General features: G+C 38.8%; 2 protein-coding genes across 9 annotated transcripts in view; one reads left to right on the top strand and one right to left on the bottom strand.

Moving 5' to 3' along the window:
• Nucleotides 1-256: 256 nt before the first annotated feature.
• The window catches only part of LOC122888033 (bactericidal permeability-increasing protein-like), a 19,768-nt gene continuing 1,644 nt past the window's right edge, over nucleotides 257-18,380 (top strand). Inside the window, exons 1-15 of one of the 6 annotated variants that reach the window (XM_044221923.1) lie at nucleotides 257-275; nucleotides 13,183-13,284; nucleotides 14,093-14,203; nucleotides 14,291-14,405; nucleotides 14,514-14,645; nucleotides 14,736-14,891; nucleotides 15,020-15,083; nucleotides 15,923-15,983; nucleotides 16,063-16,154; nucleotides 16,263-16,436; nucleotides 16,522-16,581; nucleotides 16,659-16,826; nucleotides 16,911-16,978; nucleotides 17,080-17,122; nucleotides 17,204-17,267. In XM_044221923.1, the coding sequence (XP_044077858.1) occupies nucleotides 14,101-14,203; nucleotides 14,291-14,405; nucleotides 14,514-14,645; nucleotides 14,736-14,891; nucleotides 15,020-15,083; nucleotides 15,923-15,983; nucleotides 16,063-16,154; nucleotides 16,263-16,436; nucleotides 16,522-16,581; nucleotides 16,659-16,826; nucleotides 16,911-16,978; nucleotides 17,080-17,122; nucleotides 17,204-17,267 (1,300 nt within the window). In that variant the 5' untranslated portion in view covers nucleotides 257-275; nucleotides 13,183-13,284; nucleotides 14,093-14,100. Of the gene's footprint in view, nucleotides 276-11,667; nucleotides 11,778-13,182; nucleotides 13,285-14,092; nucleotides 14,204-14,290; nucleotides 14,406-14,513; nucleotides 14,646-14,735; nucleotides 14,892-15,019; nucleotides 15,084-15,922; nucleotides 15,984-16,062; nucleotides 16,155-16,262; nucleotides 16,437-16,521; nucleotides 16,582-16,658; nucleotides 16,827-16,910; nucleotides 16,979-17,079; nucleotides 17,123-17,203; nucleotides 17,268-18,380 lie in introns of those variants that run through there. The other 5 variants (XM_044221931.1, XM_044221914.1, XM_044221905.1 and 2 more) reach the window with 5 other exon arrangements.
• cdk5rap1 (CDK5 regulatory subunit associated protein 1) overlaps nucleotides 11,770-18,380 on the bottom strand; it is a 22,315-nt gene continuing 15,704 nt past the window's right edge. For 2 of the 3 annotated variants that reach the window (XM_044221870.1, XM_044221890.1), the window contains one exon: nucleotides 18,045-18,380. This exon is cut by the window's right edge and continues 1,274 nt beyond it. Coding sequence is in view for 1 of the 3 variants with exons in the window: in XM_044221879.1 (XP_044077814.1) it covers nucleotides 12,946-12,948 (3 nt within the window). In the remaining 2 variants the exon portion in view is untranslated. Of the gene's footprint in view, nucleotides 12,949-18,044 lie in introns of those variants that run through there. The other variant, XM_044221879.1, reaches the window with a different exon arrangement.

Below are 18,380 nucleotides of genomic sequence, written 5' to 3' on the forward strand. Positions count from 1 at the left end.
AATTGATGCCCCCTCCTGGGCCTTTTAGTTTTCTTTTAGTTTGACATGCACTTTGACCCAGAACAGGAAGTCAACCATTTTAGTTTTCAGTATGCAGCCCCAAGCCCCCAGGAAGTGTGCAGGGCTTTGAAGCCAATTTGACATGGTAGGCAAACTGTGTAATTATAACTTATAGGTCCGTCATGTGATGCACACTGGCCCAAAAGTACTTTTTCCCATAGAAGTACATTGTGAAAGAGACATCTGTAAATCAGCAGATAATTCATTTTTTTCAGGTAGGCTACATCAACTTCCCAGTATGAACACTTAAATAGCCCTTATTTAAATCATTATGTCCTAATAGTTGTAAAATTCACTAACAGCTGAATCCAGAGTTATTTTCCTAGGCATAATGAACTTGCAAGGGAGCCACAGGACTGCGCCGCCTGGTACACTCATGTATGACATATCCGGTTCTGGTGGCTGTATGAGGCTGTAACCATGGATGTATTGGCTGTAATTCATCACTTTTATTATCTTATAATACATCCATGGGCTGTATGCTGTAAAGCAGACCTATTCAATTGGCGGCACACAGGCCACATCCGGCACAGAAGCAACCTCCGAGTGGCCCAGCATACATAAATCTGATGTATGACAAAATAAGTAAACTACATATATAGTGTGTGGAAGTAGCTAACAAGTGAGCCATCTCGCTTCCTTCTCATCTCTGTTGAGAGTTCCACATGCGCAGTACCAATCGGGCAGGATGTTTACGGATGTAGCGACACCGGCAATCATATCTTTCACAAATCAACGTTGATTTCATGTGAGTTCCAACCACCTTAGTAGCTTTTCAAAACATCTGGCTATTGACAGTCACAAGTAGGGAAATTCTCTACTGAAAATATGTCTCTGTTGTAAATTTGACAATGAAAACCGTCAGTTTAACCCTACCTGGACTGACAAGTATTTGTTTATTTTAACGCCATCTCCAAACAGCTGCTATTTTTTATTACATTAATTTGCATTTGTTTAAAATTTGTCATTACCAAAAACTAAAAGAAATGTTTTAAATAGGCTGCTGAAAATGTCTGGCCCATCGTTTTAAAATCTGGCCCAGTTGAATTTGTAATTGAATAGCCCTGCTGTAAAGCCTGTACTGAGGATGTATTAAGGTCTCTGTTCCCAAACAACTGGTTATCGGCTAGTAGCTAGTACTACATAAACAGAATGTAATGTAGTATTAGTTATAGGCAATTTACTAACACGCTGTGCAAAGGCACAGGGCACAACCTCTCATTATACATCCATGGGCACAACGCATTTTGATTTGGTTTATTTTTTTGATCCTGATTATGACATGTTGCTGGGTTAAGTTTTTAAACGTGGCCATTTGGTTTATGTGTCTCATTTATACATCCATGGTTTTAGCCCTATTGTCAGTGTAGGCCTAATTGTAATCTTGTCGTGGTTCTATATTTTATGTAACAGGGTTAGTGCAGTCATCACCTATTTGAGATGAGTTGCTTCAGTAACATAATGATTACATCTACTGAATTTATTTTAAAAAGTATTTAAACAATAATAATGATGAACAATGAAAACACAACAATGTTTAATGAACATTTTTAACAAGTTTGCCATGTATACTTGTTTCTCTAATCATGGATTTATTAAGGGTAAAAGATGAACAAGATGAGATGAAAGATGAAAAAGGGATTAACAGAATGAGAGCTGGTGAACATTCATCCCTCTGATGGCTGGCTAGCCATAGGAGCCATAAGTGAAAAAAGCTAATGACAAAAAATGTAAAGAAAGTTTATATTGATTAAAAAGATTCTATTATATTGATTAAAAAGATTCTATTCATAAATTCAATATCAGCACCAAAGCACCAGGAAGGCGAGGTATGGTTTGAGGAAGGTTGAGGATGAGGTCAGGGCAGATAGTTTGGTGAGTCAGACTGCGTAGGAGGCTCAGTTCTTCCTATTGACTTGCAGAAGATAACAGTATAGGATTCCTGGAAATGGAGAACTTGTTTGAGGGGGAGAGGTTCAGATGGCAGACAATGGACAGTGGCGAAACAGGAGATATTTGGGCATGCAGTACTGTTAGACATGGATGTCCGGGATTAGTAAGGCACTATTATATTGCAAAAATGATTGGAAAAGTGAAACGTACAGTTGACCACCAAACTTTTAAGTATAATCTACGTATTAACCATCTGGTATCTGTAATGGTCAAGAGGAATCACGCCGATCGCGTTACCTGGTAATTAATCGATAACGTCAAAGACAAACCCATGAAGACAGAAGATAGCCAGCTGGCCAGTCGAGAAGTGGGTCTCTCCTTAATACATCCATGGCATCTGTCAACTTTCAGTGCAAACATGTCCTTAATGACTATTGTCATTATATATCATAGAGTTAGAGAAGCTTTGAAGTTTCTAGCTCTGCATTTCTCTGCTCTAGCATTAGCGTATCTAGGCTGTTATACTGTACACTTGAAGCATTATACTACAGATGCAAAGTAGCTATGTGGAATTGAAACTGTAGCATATAATTTGATTATGCATCTTGTTTATTGTATTCCTTTGTTTATGTTTTTCATTTTCACTTCTATTGATGCTGTATATGAGAGCGCCCAATAAAGCACCAGTAGCTTGGACGCTATGTCCTGACTCACATATTCATTTGATTGGAGTTTGGCTTACTGCTTAATTGTGTAGCCTACCTACACATACACACGCAAATGAGCCAAGGTGTTCAAAATTAAGTAAATAAATAAGACAATCTGAAATAAATAATCACATGAATAAATACAAACAAAACATATAATATAACTATGAAATTATGAAATGATCCAATAACATTTATTATTATGAAATTATATTTCATTGTGTTTCTTCACAATAACAGGGTTTGTTGCCAGTCATTTTGATCTCATTCTAGCAGTTTTAATTTCCACATGTCCTTCTTGTCCAAAGTCTGTTTATTTCACAACACCATTTTTCCCAATGACCATTTTATTTCATAGTGCCACTTTTCATCATAAAGTCTTTCTCAATGAAGACAAACAGGGCAGAGTCGGTTATGAATGGCTATTGCTTTGGTCTAAGTCATAAAGTCTTAATTTAATTTTGAATACTTTGAGTCTCCATACAAATTAAATGAGAACGCCCCATACATATTGCAACATATAGATAGACTTCTCTTAGCATGCCCCACTCTGACCAAAATACAATTCTAGTGTGAGTTTCAACTAATTTGCGCAGTCCTTTACAGGTTTCAACTCAGAAATATTTACTCATAATACTGAGAAATGAGTAATACTTTATTTGCAAACACTAATTGTCATTTTGGAGGTAAAAAAAAAAAACTTAAAAGCACTCATTGCAAGGATAATTGTTTAAAGAACAGTGTGGAGGCCCTGAGGAACACAAACCAAAATATTAGGGGGATTTTCTCGGCAGATCCTACAAAAGCAGAAAACAGTTGTGATTGCTTTTTCCTAATAACACACTGTATTAGAAACAGTATGATATTAAAGGGTCCTTCCTCTGCTGAGTCAAGCAGTGCAGCTAAACTATTGTTGTGGCGCTGCATTTCAAGTAAGTGTGATGTCCTGGATTTGTATCTTGACACAATTTGATGCCATACTGCCTTTAGCCTCAAAGGGGCAGGAGTGCACCACTAGCATATGTTTGAAAAACATCAGAATGATCTCTATATGGCATTAAGATGTAAACCCTCCAAGACATGTTAATAACACATTTAGATAATGAAAATAACAGCAGCAGCTTCTCACAAGGGACATGTAGAGCCATATGCTGTGAAAAATGCAGCATACTGTGTAAATCTACTTATAAAAATGTACTGCACGAGGCATGAATTTAAAACATTTTCATTAATTTGTGACAGAATATTTAAAAGGTCAGATTGCCATACCAACAATAAATTTAAGTGATTGTACAAATTCAGAACCCATAATCAAAATTCAGTTGTTGGCTGTTCTTCATAGTGCTGATGTGCAGGCAGGCAGGATTAGTTAAACTCACTGGTTAAGACAAAAAGGAAAAAGGCTCTCTATTGTAGGTCTGACTGTGGACAGCCTGGAGGCAGTAGCAGAGAAGAGCATGACGATGAACTGAACTCTGTGTGAACTCCTCCTCGGACTACACTTCCACCTCCTCTGTAGTGAGCTGCAGAGCATCTTCAGCCTTTGTTACACTTAATTTTTTGTACGGATTAAACAAACAAGATATAACATGTTAATTAGTGAGCTTTAGAGGTGCTGGTAGGTGGATTTTGTTTTACTGTTGCACAGACCTATAGCTCCATATTTAGTGTACAGACATGAGTGGTTTCAATCTGAACATCTAAGTCTCTGCAAGAAAGCGAATAATCATATTTCCCAAAATGTTGAACTATTCCTTTACACATTCACTCTGTGAAGCTGCAGCAGGACTATATCATGTAGCCATATATCCACACACACACACACACACACACACACACACACATATACTGTATGTCCCCACACCACACAGAATGCCCTTATACTTCCAACCCTATTCCCGCCATAGCGACATTTCATAACCACCCTACCCCCCTTACCACTACCCCATCCCATAACCTCAAAACTAAAAAAAAAATGAATAAATGAAAACAGTTATATGTTCAATAATACTTTATTTCAACCCCCCTATTCAGCATTTATAAGCAGCATAAACATTTAATAAATTGTTTATAACACACTATGTTGTAAGCAGATATATGAACATTTTAAGTGTTTATTAATCTACAGTATTTGCCAACAATTATAACTTCTCCTATGAAGACATATTTTATATTATTGCAACTGTGTTTTACTATTGTCATTCATTGTCTGTTTATAAAGCAGTCTCCATTACAGGTGCCCTTTGTATTTCCATATAAAGTACATGAAGAAAAGAAATATAGCCATTGAAAACAGTCAAGAGAATGTGGGGTTTCCATTATAAAAGTAACAACTAGTTACAGCAGTGAAGCCAGCAAATCAACCAGTTTTCTTTTAATCTTAAAATATCTCATACACTCACACACACAGTATCTCAAAGTACTGATTTTATTGTCACTCTCCCCACCAGACAACTATCTGTTTATTATCAGAGATGTGCTTGAAAGGTCAGGAAAAGCTTGTAAGTGGACCTTAAGTTAAGATTATTTTGTCAACTAAAAAACAGTTGTAACACCAAAAACAAGCACATCAACCCCCTCCCAAAATCTCACAAGACGAAGCTGTGATAATAATAATAATAATAATAAAACTTTATTTATAGAGCACTTATCAAAACAAAGTACAAAGTGCTTCACAACAAGAGAAATAAAATACCACAGTGAATGATGAGATATAAAGAAATAAAATACACAAAAGCAATAAAATAAACAGCCAGTTCAGGTAAAATCAGGATATGCTTTCAGATAAAAATGTGTTTTGAGACGAGACTTAAAAGAAGACACTAACTCAGACAACCTAATTTCTTCGGGCAAGTTGTTCCAGAGCCTCGGTGCCCTGATAGCAAAAGCTCTGTCCCCCTTAGTTTTCATCCTGGACTCAGGAACAGACAGGAGACCCCTGCCCGAAGATCTCAAACTACGTGAAGGTTCATAAGGGATTACAAGGTCTAAAATATAATCTGGGGCCAGGCCATGAAGAGCCTTAAAAGTAGTCAACAAGATCTTAAAATCAATCCTAAAACCAACAGGGAGACAATGTAAAGAGGCTAAAACAGGTGTTATGTGGTCGTACTTCTTGGTCCTGGTTAACAGCCTAGCAGCTGAGTTTTGTACAGTCTGCAGTTTCAAAGTTTTTTGATTAAGACAAGTGAACAGGCTGTTACAATAATCAAGGCGTGAGGAGATAAAGCATGTACAACAGTTTCTGCATCACTAAGATTTAAAATAGATCGTATTTTTGCAATGTTTCTGAGGTGATAAAAACATGATTGGACAAGCTTAGTGACATGTTGCTCAAAACATAAATTGCTATCAAACAGGACATCAAGATTTCTTGCAACAGGCTTGATATGTTGTGACAGGTTACCAGTAGATGGCAGTATTTGTTTAGTGGTGTGTTGGGGCCCAATAACAAGGATTTCAGTTTTATTTTAGTTGAGCTGAAGAAAATTTATTGACATCCAATTTTTTATGTCAGACAGGCAGTCCTGCAGAGAACTCAGCGTACTAAGGTCAGTGTGCTTGACAGGGAGGTACAACTGCGTGCCATCCGCATAACAATGAAAAGAAATACCATGTCTGCGGATTACATCACCAAATGGTAGCATGTACAAAGAGAACAGTATTGGTTCCAGAATTGAACCTTGAGGCACACCGTACTTGATATGGGACAAGGATGACATGAAGTTATTAATGCTGACACAGAATTTCCTATTGGACAGATAAGATGAGAACCAGTCTAGTGCAGTGCCAGATATGGCCACCCAGTGCCTCAGTCTATCTAAAAGAATGCCATGATCAATTGTGTCAAAGGCAGCACTTAAGTCCAACAGCACAAGAATTGAACACATGCCTTCATCTGCATTCATTAAAAGGTCATTGGTGACTTTGAGAAGGGCTGTTTCAGTGCTGTGGTGTTGACGAAAGCCAGATTGGAACTTTTCAAAGGTATTATTGTAAAAGGGGCGCGATACAATCCATAACTTCCAATAAAAACCTAGTTGGGATTTTGTCCAGAGGGCTGGAGGACACTCTCATAAGAGACATGATGTCTGCAAGTTCAGGCAGCGTAACAGCAGAAGAATTGCTCAAAGAATCCCTGAGCGGGTGATCCACATCTAAAAATGCAGGATTGGGGGTGATATCAGATCTTATTAACTCCACCTTTCCAGCAAAGTGCAAGAGAAACTTTTCACAATCAGCAACACACTCAGCAGGGGCACAAGGAGAGGCAGGGTTAACTAATTGATCCACAGTCTTAAATAGGAATCTGGGGTTGTGCTGATGGGCAGAAATAAGTGCAGAGAAATGACATGTTCTTGCATCCTTCACCATCCTATTATAAAACCGTAATAACTCTTTCATGGCCACAAAGTGGACCTGGAGACCTGCTTTCTTCCATCTGCGTTCTGCTCTTCTGCATTTCTTTTTATAGCTTTGAATACTGTCATTTAACCATGGCTGTTTTCTAGTCCTTGAGTTTGGTCTATTTTTCAGAGGAGCTATGAAATCTAAGGTTGAAGAACACAGATAGTTAAAATAATCAACCAAATCGTTGGTGTTGGAGGGATTGGGAAACACACTGCCAGGAGGATTGAACAGTGTACAGAATTTTGAGGCACTATGCTCATTAAGGATGCGTGTGTACTTAGAGCGAGATAAGACAGTACTAGCAGCCTCTAATTCAGTTAAAAACAACGCATAGGTGATCAGATAGAAACATGTCCCTGATTTCCATAGATGGAGTTTTCAGGCCCAGACTAAAGACCAGGTCTAAGGTGTGGCCACAGGAATGAGTTTAGCCAGACACATGTTGTTGAAAGAGTTAGTGATATTTAAAAAATCAGCAGCAAGGGCATTAGAGGAGTCATCAACATGAATATTAAAATCACCACAAAGAATATCATAATTTAACACAAGACTGGATAAAAACTCAGGGAGTTCCAACAAGAAGGAGCCAGCTGGTTTAGGGGGGCGATAAATAATAGCAAATGTGACCAGGAGGGGGCCGCCAAGTTTAAACATGAGCACTTCAAAGGAGGAAAAATCATTGCAAGCTATAAGGTTACACTTGAATTGCTTCCTATAGACAGTAACAAGGCCACCACCACGACCACAGACCCTAGGGCGACTAAAGCAGTCAAAATCCGGAGGGCACAATTCAGCCAGCTGACTGTGATCACCAGGACTTAACCAGGATTCAGTTAAAAACATAAAATCTAAATCAGTAGAAGAGATAAAATCATTTAAAATAAATGTTTTGTTAGAGAGGGATCTTACATTGAGAAGAGCTATCTTAAAAAGTCTGTGCTGCTTCAGATTTGAGGTTGAGACTGGAGGTAGAGTTCTGGCCCGGATCTTTATTAAGTTATTATTATTGCTGTGTCGGCTGTGTCTGTTTCGCATTAAGGACCTATCCGAAATTACCACAGAAATGTTAAAAGTGGCACTAGAAGGATCCGGGCTCCAGATAGCAGCACTATGATCAGTCCACAAGTTAGTGGCAGCAGAGGGTGCGTGGCTGTTTTTGGTGGGCAGAGAAGAGGAAGAGGAAGAGCGAGGGGAAACAGGTGATGTAAATAGTCAACTACGTGAGGAGGACAGCACAGCGTGCTGCAAGTTAGCCGCCAGCATGCGACTACCTGACTTGTTTGGGTGAAGACCATCTCGTGCAAACAAGGAAGAACGATCCCAGAATAAGTTAAAGTTGTGAATAAAACCAACATCATGGGTGCTGCAGAAAGACTGAAGCCAGGTATGAAGGCTGAGGATCCTGCTAAAACGGCCAATTCCACAACCCAGTGTAGGAATTGGACCCGAAATGAAAGCATGCTTTCCGGTGCTGTTGAGCAGGTCAAAAAGGCGGATGAAGTCTGCTTTCGTCAGCTCCGATTGCTGACGGGCGGTGTCATTGGTGCCGACATGGACTATGATTTTCGTGATAGTCGTCGGGAGTGCAGCCAGAAGTCCGGGGAGCTTTTCGAAGATGTCGGGGGTTGTAGTTCTGGGAAAGCAGCGTGTGACCGCATTAGCGAAGCGGATATTCCTCACTATGGAATCTCCAACGATCAGCGTAGTTGAGGGGATGAGAGGATGCATAGTCGATGATCGTGGAGACCGCTGAGTTCCATCAGCCGTCCCTGGGATAGCTGTGGCCGGGGACTGCTGCGGCGAGGGGACGGCGTCCTCCTTAGCAGAGGACTGTGATGAGTCATAGAGCAGATTTATATAATAGTAGGCATAGCAACAGTTCATGGGCATTTAGCCAGCATTCACTCAACTCACCCATTAATCTTTCATACAGTAATTAAGCAAATTAATTTCACAAAAACTAAAAAGAATTACTCAGTTTGACAGAAACAGTCTACTTTTCTTCTTCTGAGAAACAAAAGTCCTTATTGACAACAGAAAGCCAGAGGTGGTGTTGATTTGTCATGGCTCAGACGTACACTCCAATAGGTTTAGCAGAAGCTTTATCAAACTGTAGACAGCAAAACTCCTATTTAAAGTTCTCTCTCTATAGTGATTTTCCACACTTGTGGGTCATTTCAGAGGTCATTCACAATATCAGACAGTCTGTCAGCAACTGAAGCAGAATAGGATGGTAAACACACAGTTCAATTCAATTCATTTTTATTTATATAGAGGGAAGCACAATGCAAATACCACCTAGAATTTTAAAATAGTAATAATGTAATGGTAGTGGTAATATTAATATTAATAAGTTAATAATAATAGGAATGACAGTCATAGGAATATTAATAACAATAATAGTAACAGAGCCAATAACAACTATAGTAGCAATTGTCGAGCAGGAACACGGGGGCAGCAGGTAGCCCACAACCACAGGTCCAGTCTCTGCAGCTCCGGAGGTAGAAATACCTGCTGAAATTGACAGGAGAGAGGAGAGAACAAAACTACGGGAGAGAGAAGATGTCAAGTTAGTAACATGTAGTAATGGGATAAAAATGCATACAGACGGAGAGGGAGAGAAGGAGAGAGGAAAGAGGTGCATCATGGGAAGTCTCCCGGCAGTCTAGGCCTATAGCAGCATAACTAAGGGATGGTTCAGCCCTCACCCAAGCCAGCCCTAACTATAAGCTTTATCAAAGAGGAAAGTCTTAAGCCTACTCTTAAATGTGGAGATGGTGTCTGCCTCCCGAACCCAAACTGGAATCTGATTCCACAGGAGAGGACCTTGATAACTGACTCAATTTGGAGACTCTAGGAACCACAAGTAACCCTGCATTCTGGGAGTGTAGTGTTCTAGTCAGGTAATAAGGTATTATGGGCTCTTTAAGATACGATGGTGCCTGACCATTAAGAGCTTTGTAAGTGAGGAGAAGGATTTTAAATTCTATTCTGGATTTTACAGGGAGCCAGTGCAGAGAAGCTAATATTGGAGAAATATGATCTCTTTTCCTAGTTCTTGTCAGTACACATGCCGCAGCTTTCTGGATCAACTGGAGAGTCTTAAGGGACTTATTTGGACAGCCTGATAATAAGGAATTGCAATAGTCCAACCTAGCAGTAATAAATGCATGGACTAGTTTTTCGGCATCATTTTGAGACAGGATGTGCCTGATTGTTGCAATGTTACATAGGTGAAAGAAGGCAGTCCTTGAAATTTGTTTCATGTGGGAGTTAAAAGATAAATCCTGATAATCCAAAGATAACTCCGAGGTTCCTTATGGTGGTGTTGGAGACCAGGGCAATGCCATCTAGAGTAACTATATCTTTAAATAACGTGTCTCGGAGGTGTTTGCAGCCAAGTACAATAACTTCAGTTTTGTCAGAATTTAACATCAGAAAATTGCAGGTCATCCAGGTTTTTATGTCCTTAAGGCATGCTTGAAGTTTAGCTAACTGGTTAGTTTCATCTGGCTTGATTGATAGATATAATTGGGTATCATCTGCATAACAATGAAAGTTTATGGAGTGTTTCTTAATAACATTGCCTAAAGGAAGCATATATAAGGTGAATAGAATCGGTCCAAGCACAGCTAACAAGAGCTACCTCTGGTTGGTCCGCACCGGCTACTGGGGGCTGGCTAACTACAGCAGCTAATGATTGAGTTCCCATGGTTTCCGCGTTTCCAATTCACTAAGCCTTGCCTCCAATGCTACAAATAAACTACATTTATTACATTTATCATTATCACTAAAGGAGGCAGGGGAATAGCTAAACATTTGACACACTGAGCAGGAGAAAACAGGACAGTCAGAGGGAGAAAGAGAAGCCATTGCTAGCTGCTAAGCTAAAGAACAGTAGCTAGCAAAAATGAATAGTGTGTAAACTGTGGGATTTAGCAAGAAAGTTGTTAAAAGAAGGAGAGAGCTATGAGTGCTTGAGCAGAACTAGTGTACGTTTAAATGTATAGCAGATAGTACCAATAATAAGGAATCAAACAAAATTAACTGTGATGAGCTAGAGCAGCAAATATATATGCTACTAGTAACACACAAACACTGGTGACCGGAAATGAGACAATACGCTTACCACAGCATGTCAGCATGTCAGGATATACAGTTAAGTGCTTCTAGTTCCCTTTTCATAATCATCTCTAATATTTGCCAGTTTGGCTGAGGTGTTATTGTGCAGGTTTAGCAAAACTGACTGGGGAGCTGCCTGCACTGCCTACACAGATTAATTCTTTAAAAAGTGGCTTGAGGATGATTTTCCCCTTTTTTGTGCTTAGTTCCTTATGCATTACTTTACTGGAAATTCATACAAGGAACTAGACAGCAAACTTACAAGCAACAGAACAAATATGCAAAGACAAACACTTGTTTAAAACCATGTCAAGCTTTTAAAACAACACTCAGATAAGAACACTTGTTAGTATATTGTGATTTTGAAGAGATTATAAGAGAGCAGGGCAGTGAAGCAGTGAAGATATGTCAAACTCTAAATTTGCTTATTGTTGCTTAATCTGGGATAGTCCCCTTGCCAAGTTCAGTTACTGATTCAGTAAGTGAATTAGATGCCATGTGCCTCCCTTCTGCTTTCACTCTGCCTTGTTGGTAGTCAGCCTAACACATCAGAAACAGTCTGGTCCTGACAAACTGCTGCTTTAGGTAAGAGTGGGTGTATATTCACTGTATGGGGCCAAATTTACAAATCTATTCTGGAGATTTCCTTAGGTTTGTTCTCAAAGCTTAATCTTTATAATGGTGGTCCAAATATTTACCATATTAACCTCAATGTGTGAAGGAATCTTGAATTGTAGTATCTGAAAATGTTCTAAACAGATTCCAGTAGGGATAAACTGTCCTAAAGTGTCCCATTGATTCAGATTTTTTTGGTGGAAAGGATGTGCTTTTCCACGCCTGCTGCAATTGCTGTGTTAAGTGTATTTGTTGAAGAGTATGTTTGGATATTATCTGACTTATAGTTCAGGTGTTGTTCAGTTGTTCAATGATTGTTGTTGAGGAACAAACAATTTAGACTATTACATGTTGGGAAAATTGTGTTAAGAGGCTGCAATGCAGATTAAGAGAGATGTACTTAATGTTTTGTGCATTGTCTGTCTAAGTATTGCCAGTGTTGTTGGGATTGGGGGTACATTTAGATAAAATTTAGATAAAATATTACTACTTTGGGAGAATTTAAGCGCTGATGTCTATTGTTAGTCTATTGTATAGTCAAAGATTGTGTTTTTGGTTTCCAGAAGTAATTAAGGTTTCTCTTTGATAAGCAGTTCTTTTACACCATTTTTTGCATAGAGTTTTGTTGTTGAAAGGATGCCATGTCTATTGTGCATCTAAATACAGAAAATAACGTACCTTCTCCCTCTACAGCACTTCTGACCCACATAGAAACTTCCTTAGGAGAGCTTTCCACTGGTAGTCACATGTCTTAGATTTTGTCAGTTCAGTTTGTCTGCTATTCAGTCTGTTCTTACACACATTCAGAGGCTAAATCTGAAATTCAAATATGCAATATACTAAAGCAACATCACCAGGAAAAAAAAGCACAAGGCAGAATTGGTTAGATTTTTTTCATTCATGAACGACTGATGGAGCTCTTGATCGTGGAAAAACAGCATGTGACAGCCATAGAATTTGCTGACACTAAAATAATTCAATCATGGGCACCCCAATAGCTCACCTGGTAGAGCAAGCACCACATATCAAGGCTGAGTCCTTACCGCATCGGCCTGGGTTCGATTCCAGCCTGGGCCTTTTGCTGCATGCCATCCCCCCTCTCTCTCTCTCCCCTGCCCTTCTTGTCTCTCTCCAGCTATCACTATCACAAAGCAGAAATGGCAAAAAAAATCTTACAATTGTGTCTTGAAACGCAATGACTTAAATGCTCCAAAAAGTGCATTTTCCATCTGTAAAATCTTGACAATTTCTACACTGATTCAAATATACATATTCAAAATGGACAAAAATGGTCTGGGCCTTTAATCTCAGCCTAATTTAATTAAACTCCAGCTTGCCTGCTGACTTATCAGGGGTCATGTGGTTTCTTCTACAGCACTGACAGTCAGCTCACAAGCCTCCACTGAAGCAGGAACCCCCAACTCAAGACCGTGGTGGAAAGTACATTTACTCTAGTGCTGTTAAGTATAATTTTGAGGTTTGTACTTTACTTGACTGATTCCATTTTATGCTACTTTATACTATCTACTCTATTACATTTCAGAGGGAACTATTGTACTTTTTACTCCACGACATTTATTTGTAGCAGAGTTACTTTTCAGATTAAGATTTTATATTTAAAAACATATAATAAGCTTATAAATACAATATATTGTTAAAGGTTAAACCAGTTTTTTCTGTGGCACCAGTACTTTTACTTTTGATACTTTAAGTATATTTTGTTGATAATACTACTGTTTTACCTAATTACGATTTTGAATGCAGAACTTTTACTTGTAATGGAGTACTTTTACATTAATATATTGGATATATTTACTTATAATTACTTATTAATTATATAAGTTAAAAATCTGAGTACGTCTTTCACCACTTCCACAAATTTGACTTCACTGTGGCTCTTCAAGTTTTCACATCTTCACATTGTTTGGAAAGTGACTAAAGAACTATACACGCTGCCTATATCTTAGATTGTCTTGATCATGGAGAGTAGTAAATGCTGACAATATTTGAAAAAGAAGGGGCTGTGCTTTAAGGAGAAGCCACTGACATAAGTAATATATAGGGATATATCAGTAAAGAATAAGGAACCAGTAACTAACTAACCAGAAAAAACACTCCTCCAAAGGAGGAGGACTTTATTTATTATTTTGAATTATCCCAAACATTCTTTGCAGAACAGCAAACATGTCATCTACACAAAAGCAGAAACTTTGCCTGGTTTATGGTGTCATGTTCATAAAAAAGATCAGAATTTTGCAGATGATCTTGTTCTTTTTATCTCCCAGCAGTCAATATGTTCCTGTGCTGTTGGCTGGCTCTGGTGGCTTTAATTTCTATGACCTTAAGCACCAATCCTGGGGTAAAGGTCAAACTAACAGAAAAAGGCCTTGACTATGGTAAGGTTTGCAGCATGTTTCCTCTTTCAGTTGAAAAGCACAGATCTCTCCGGAGTTTAATCATCAAATTATCTTGCCTTTCGCTAGGCAGGCAACTGGGGATGGCTTCAATCCAGCAGAGACTCAAAACCATCCAAGTCCCAGATATTTCAGGGACACAGAAGGTGTCTCCCATTGGCACGGTCCAGTACAGCCTGTCAAAGTAAGGCCCCTATTTATCAAACACTCCTGTAAATTCTGTTGGTTGATATTTAAGGTGGTATATTTTTTTCCCAAGTACCTTTACAAACAAGCGTGTTGTTTCTTACAGTATGCAAATAGTGGATTGTGGATTACCAAAATCTTCGGTGGATCTGGTGCCAGGGACGGGTGTCAGACTGCAAATTGGTAATGCCTTCATTAGCCTGCATGGAAACTGGAGGGTCAAATACCTGAGAATAATGTGAGTGAGAAAAGATTTCTTCCTTGTACAGTACAGTTAAATCCATTTTGTGACTTTTCTGCTACAGTAGTGATTCCTCTCTCTTAACAGAAAGGACAGTGGCTCTTTTGATTTGAATGTGAATGGACTCACTATCACTACAAGTATTGACATCAAGAGTGATGAGACAGGCAGACCTGCAGTCAGTAGTATCAACTGTGCGGCTATTGTTGGCAGTGTGACCATCAAATTCCATGGTGGAGCCAGGTAAAAGAAAACCTGTCGTGCACTACGTGGGAACCCATGTGAGGGAATGGAATGTGAATTTTTTTGTTTTACTTGTCATGCTTGACATACTGCATACTCATAATTTCTGTGGTTGCTTTTTGTTTCAGCTGGCTGTATAATCTCTTCAAAAACTTCATTGATAAGGCTTTGCGAAATGAACTGCAGAAACAGGTGAGGACAAACCAGCCTTATACCCACCGTTTTTGGGGTTGTGTTAACAAAGTATCTTATTTTACCACGAGGAATCCTCCTAAATGCAACAAAATCCCAAGTTCCTAATTAGGAGTTTGCTCTTGTTGAATTGTTCACAAAGCTGAGCAGCCATGGAAGAAGTATTCACATCCTCTATTTAAGTGAAATCTATTACAAGTTAAACTACTTCATTCAAATTCATACTTAAGTAAAAGTAAAGACGTATTATCAGCTAAATGTACTTAAAAGTAAAAGTACTGGTTTTGTAGAAAAATTGCCCTTGTGAGTGTTATTACATTATAAGATTGTTAATACTGATGCATCAATGTGTAAGTTTGTTGGTGAGCTGAGTGGATCCTTATTAACTCACTTGCCATCAAAATACCCTTTTAAAAGTTCATTATTATTGTTGTTCTCAAAAAACTCTGATACAATGAGGCACATTTCCTGCAGCACATTACTGATTGTGAGTAGGTCTTGGTGACTTGTGGCCTTAGACCAGACCAGTCTTAAAGTTAGGACTTACGTGCCCCCTGTTTTTGCATTTTTTTCTCTTTTCTCCTAATTTGGCCAGATGGGAGCAACTCTTAGCAAGTAAAGTTAGACATCACAAAATAGTGGTAATTGTGGATGAAACATTAATTTAAAGGAAGTTATTCCTCTGCTGTTGGTTTACTGATAACAGTTTGATTCTGAAGTGCTCTGCATCTATTTTGGGGGGCTTTTAAGAATAGTTTTCTCCAGTCAGAAATCATTGTATAACACCAAGCTTCTTTTGGAGTCTGGGAATAGATTTTTCATGTTCTTTATTGTTGCAGATCTGCCCTCTGGTGGCTGATGCAGTATCTGATTTGAACTCTCAGTTGAAAACTCTCAATGGTAAAACATTATCTTTATGTCAAATATTTGGACAATTCATTGATGCTGAATATATGAGCAACTTTCTACCTTACTACAGTTGTAGCCCAAGTGGACCAGTATGCAGAGATTGAATATTCCATGGTGTCATCACCCACAGTTTCAAAATCTTCCATAGACTTGAGCTTGAAGGTAAAGAATTGTATACCATTATACTGTACATTTTATATATCTGAAGCCTCAGTTTGGTTATGAAGAATTAGACAGTCATGGTCATGTCACAACTTTTCTGTCATTTAGGGTGAATTTTACAACATCGGGAAGCATCAGGAGCCTCCATTCTCCCCCGCAGCCTTTTCCCTGACGCCCGAGATCAACATGTTGTACATCGGTGTGTCTGTCTTCACCACCAACTCTGCAGCCTTCGTCTACAACAAAGCCGGAGCCCTCAGCCTATACATCACTGATGACATGGTGAGCTGCATCCTCCTGATTCCCTAATGAATTTACTTTCATGACATCACACTGATATACAACCTTTCTGGCTCTGTTACAACAGATCCCACAAGGTTCTCCCATTCGACTCAACACCAGAACGTTTGGAGCCTTCATCCCACAGGTGACAACACATTCTGTTGATTTCATGAGAAGCATAAACTTCTTTTGCAGTTTATCAGCTATATATGTTTTTTTCAGATTGCCAAACAGTTCCCAGGTCTGATGATGAAACTGCTGGTGAAGACAGTGAAAAATCCTGCCATTACTTTTGAACCCAACAACGTGACAGTTCAAGCCACTAGCACAGTGACGGCCTACGCTATCCAACCAAACACCACACTTTCCCCTCTCTTTGTCCTAAACTTGGTAGGTTAGACAGCTGGCATGATGAAAAGTCATTTGTGTGGTTCAGAAAAACACTAAAACTTTCTCACCGTATTGTCTTTACAGGAGACCAGTGTCAGTGCCCAAGTGTTTGTCAGTGGAATAAGGCTGGCTGGAGCTGTCACCCTAAACAAGTGAGTTACTAAAAAATTACTTGTTCTCAAAAGAGAAAAATGGGGACAAAAGGTCCTTGTAAAGATGAACATCACAGTCTAATTTTGCCTAATTTGCATAGAATGGATCTGACCCTGGGTACAAGCTATGTGGGAGAGTTTCAGGTGAGAGCTGCATTCTAACACAAGTCACAGTGTGTACCATCAGTACCAACCTGACAAACTAACCCTAACCCTAACCTGCAGGTCAGACCCCTCAACAGCATCCTCCAAATGGTCCTCAAAGTGGTAGTGATACCTAAAGTGAATGGTGAGTTCTTGCATTTTCAGTTTGCATTCTATATGAACTCAGTGCCATGGCATGTACTCAGGCTGTTGCATGCAGAACAAACCCATGTACGGAGTTCAGGGGTAATTTATTAGACTCTGATTTAAGTTTCAAATCCAACATCAGGAATGTTACTAAAATGGCATTCTTCCTTTTGAGAAAGATTGACATTTCAACGCTTCATTATGATGAAGAAAAGCTAATTCATGCCTTCATTTTAAGCAGACTATCCTGTACCAGTGGTTCCCAATCTTTTTTGTCTGATGCCCTATCACACTATTAATTATATAAAAGTGTTACAATATTTCTTTCATACAAAACATATCCATGTTTAGTTTTCATCTTCTTTCTCTATATTTTGGTCATGTTTGTACGAATGCGCATTATATTCACCTCAGAGAAAAAGCTCTCAACACTGTTCACTATCTGTTCAGGACCAAACAGCAGACAGACACAGTTAGAGACTAGCTGGTGAACACAGTGGAGCATTTAGCAGCTAAAGAGCCAGATATTTCCATCAGGAGTTGGTAGAGACCAAACACAGAGATAAAAGAGTGAATAATGGACTCATATTCACCAGCTGGCCAGGAACATAACTCCAAACGAATGATAATGTTGCTCCATAACTGCTGGATGTGTAAAAAAAGCAGCTGTTTGGTGATGATGTGTCAATGCTATGTTCAAAACTTGTTTCTGCCCCCCCCCCAATAAAATCAGTGATTGCTGGTTTAAGTAAAGACATAAGAAAGACAAACTTGGTTGCTCTTTTTAAAACAACTTTGTATTTATTAATGTCATTTATTTTACCTCCTTGCACATTGCTAGTGTCTATTTGTATATCACTTTATATCACTATTTTTATTTTTTTATTTTCATTGTAATTGCACCAGCTTTAAACTCATTGTCTTCTTATCTTAGTTTTTTTTTAAACTTGTCTTGTGTGCTGTAGTTCTTTTATATGTTTATCTTTTTATGTAAAGCACTTTAAGCAGCATTAAATGCAGGAATTGTGCCATATAATCCAAATTTCTAATAAACCACCTGCTAATAATATCACTATGTTTGTCACATTGGATTTTTGTGACTAGTTAATCT

Source organism: Siniperca chuatsi, linkage group LG2, assembly GCF_020085105.1.
Source record: "Siniperca chuatsi isolate FFG_IHB_CAS linkage group LG2, ASM2008510v1, whole genome shotgun sequence".
Lineage (NCBI taxonomy): Eukaryota > Metazoa > Chordata > Actinopteri > Centrarchiformes > Sinipercidae > Siniperca > Siniperca chuatsi.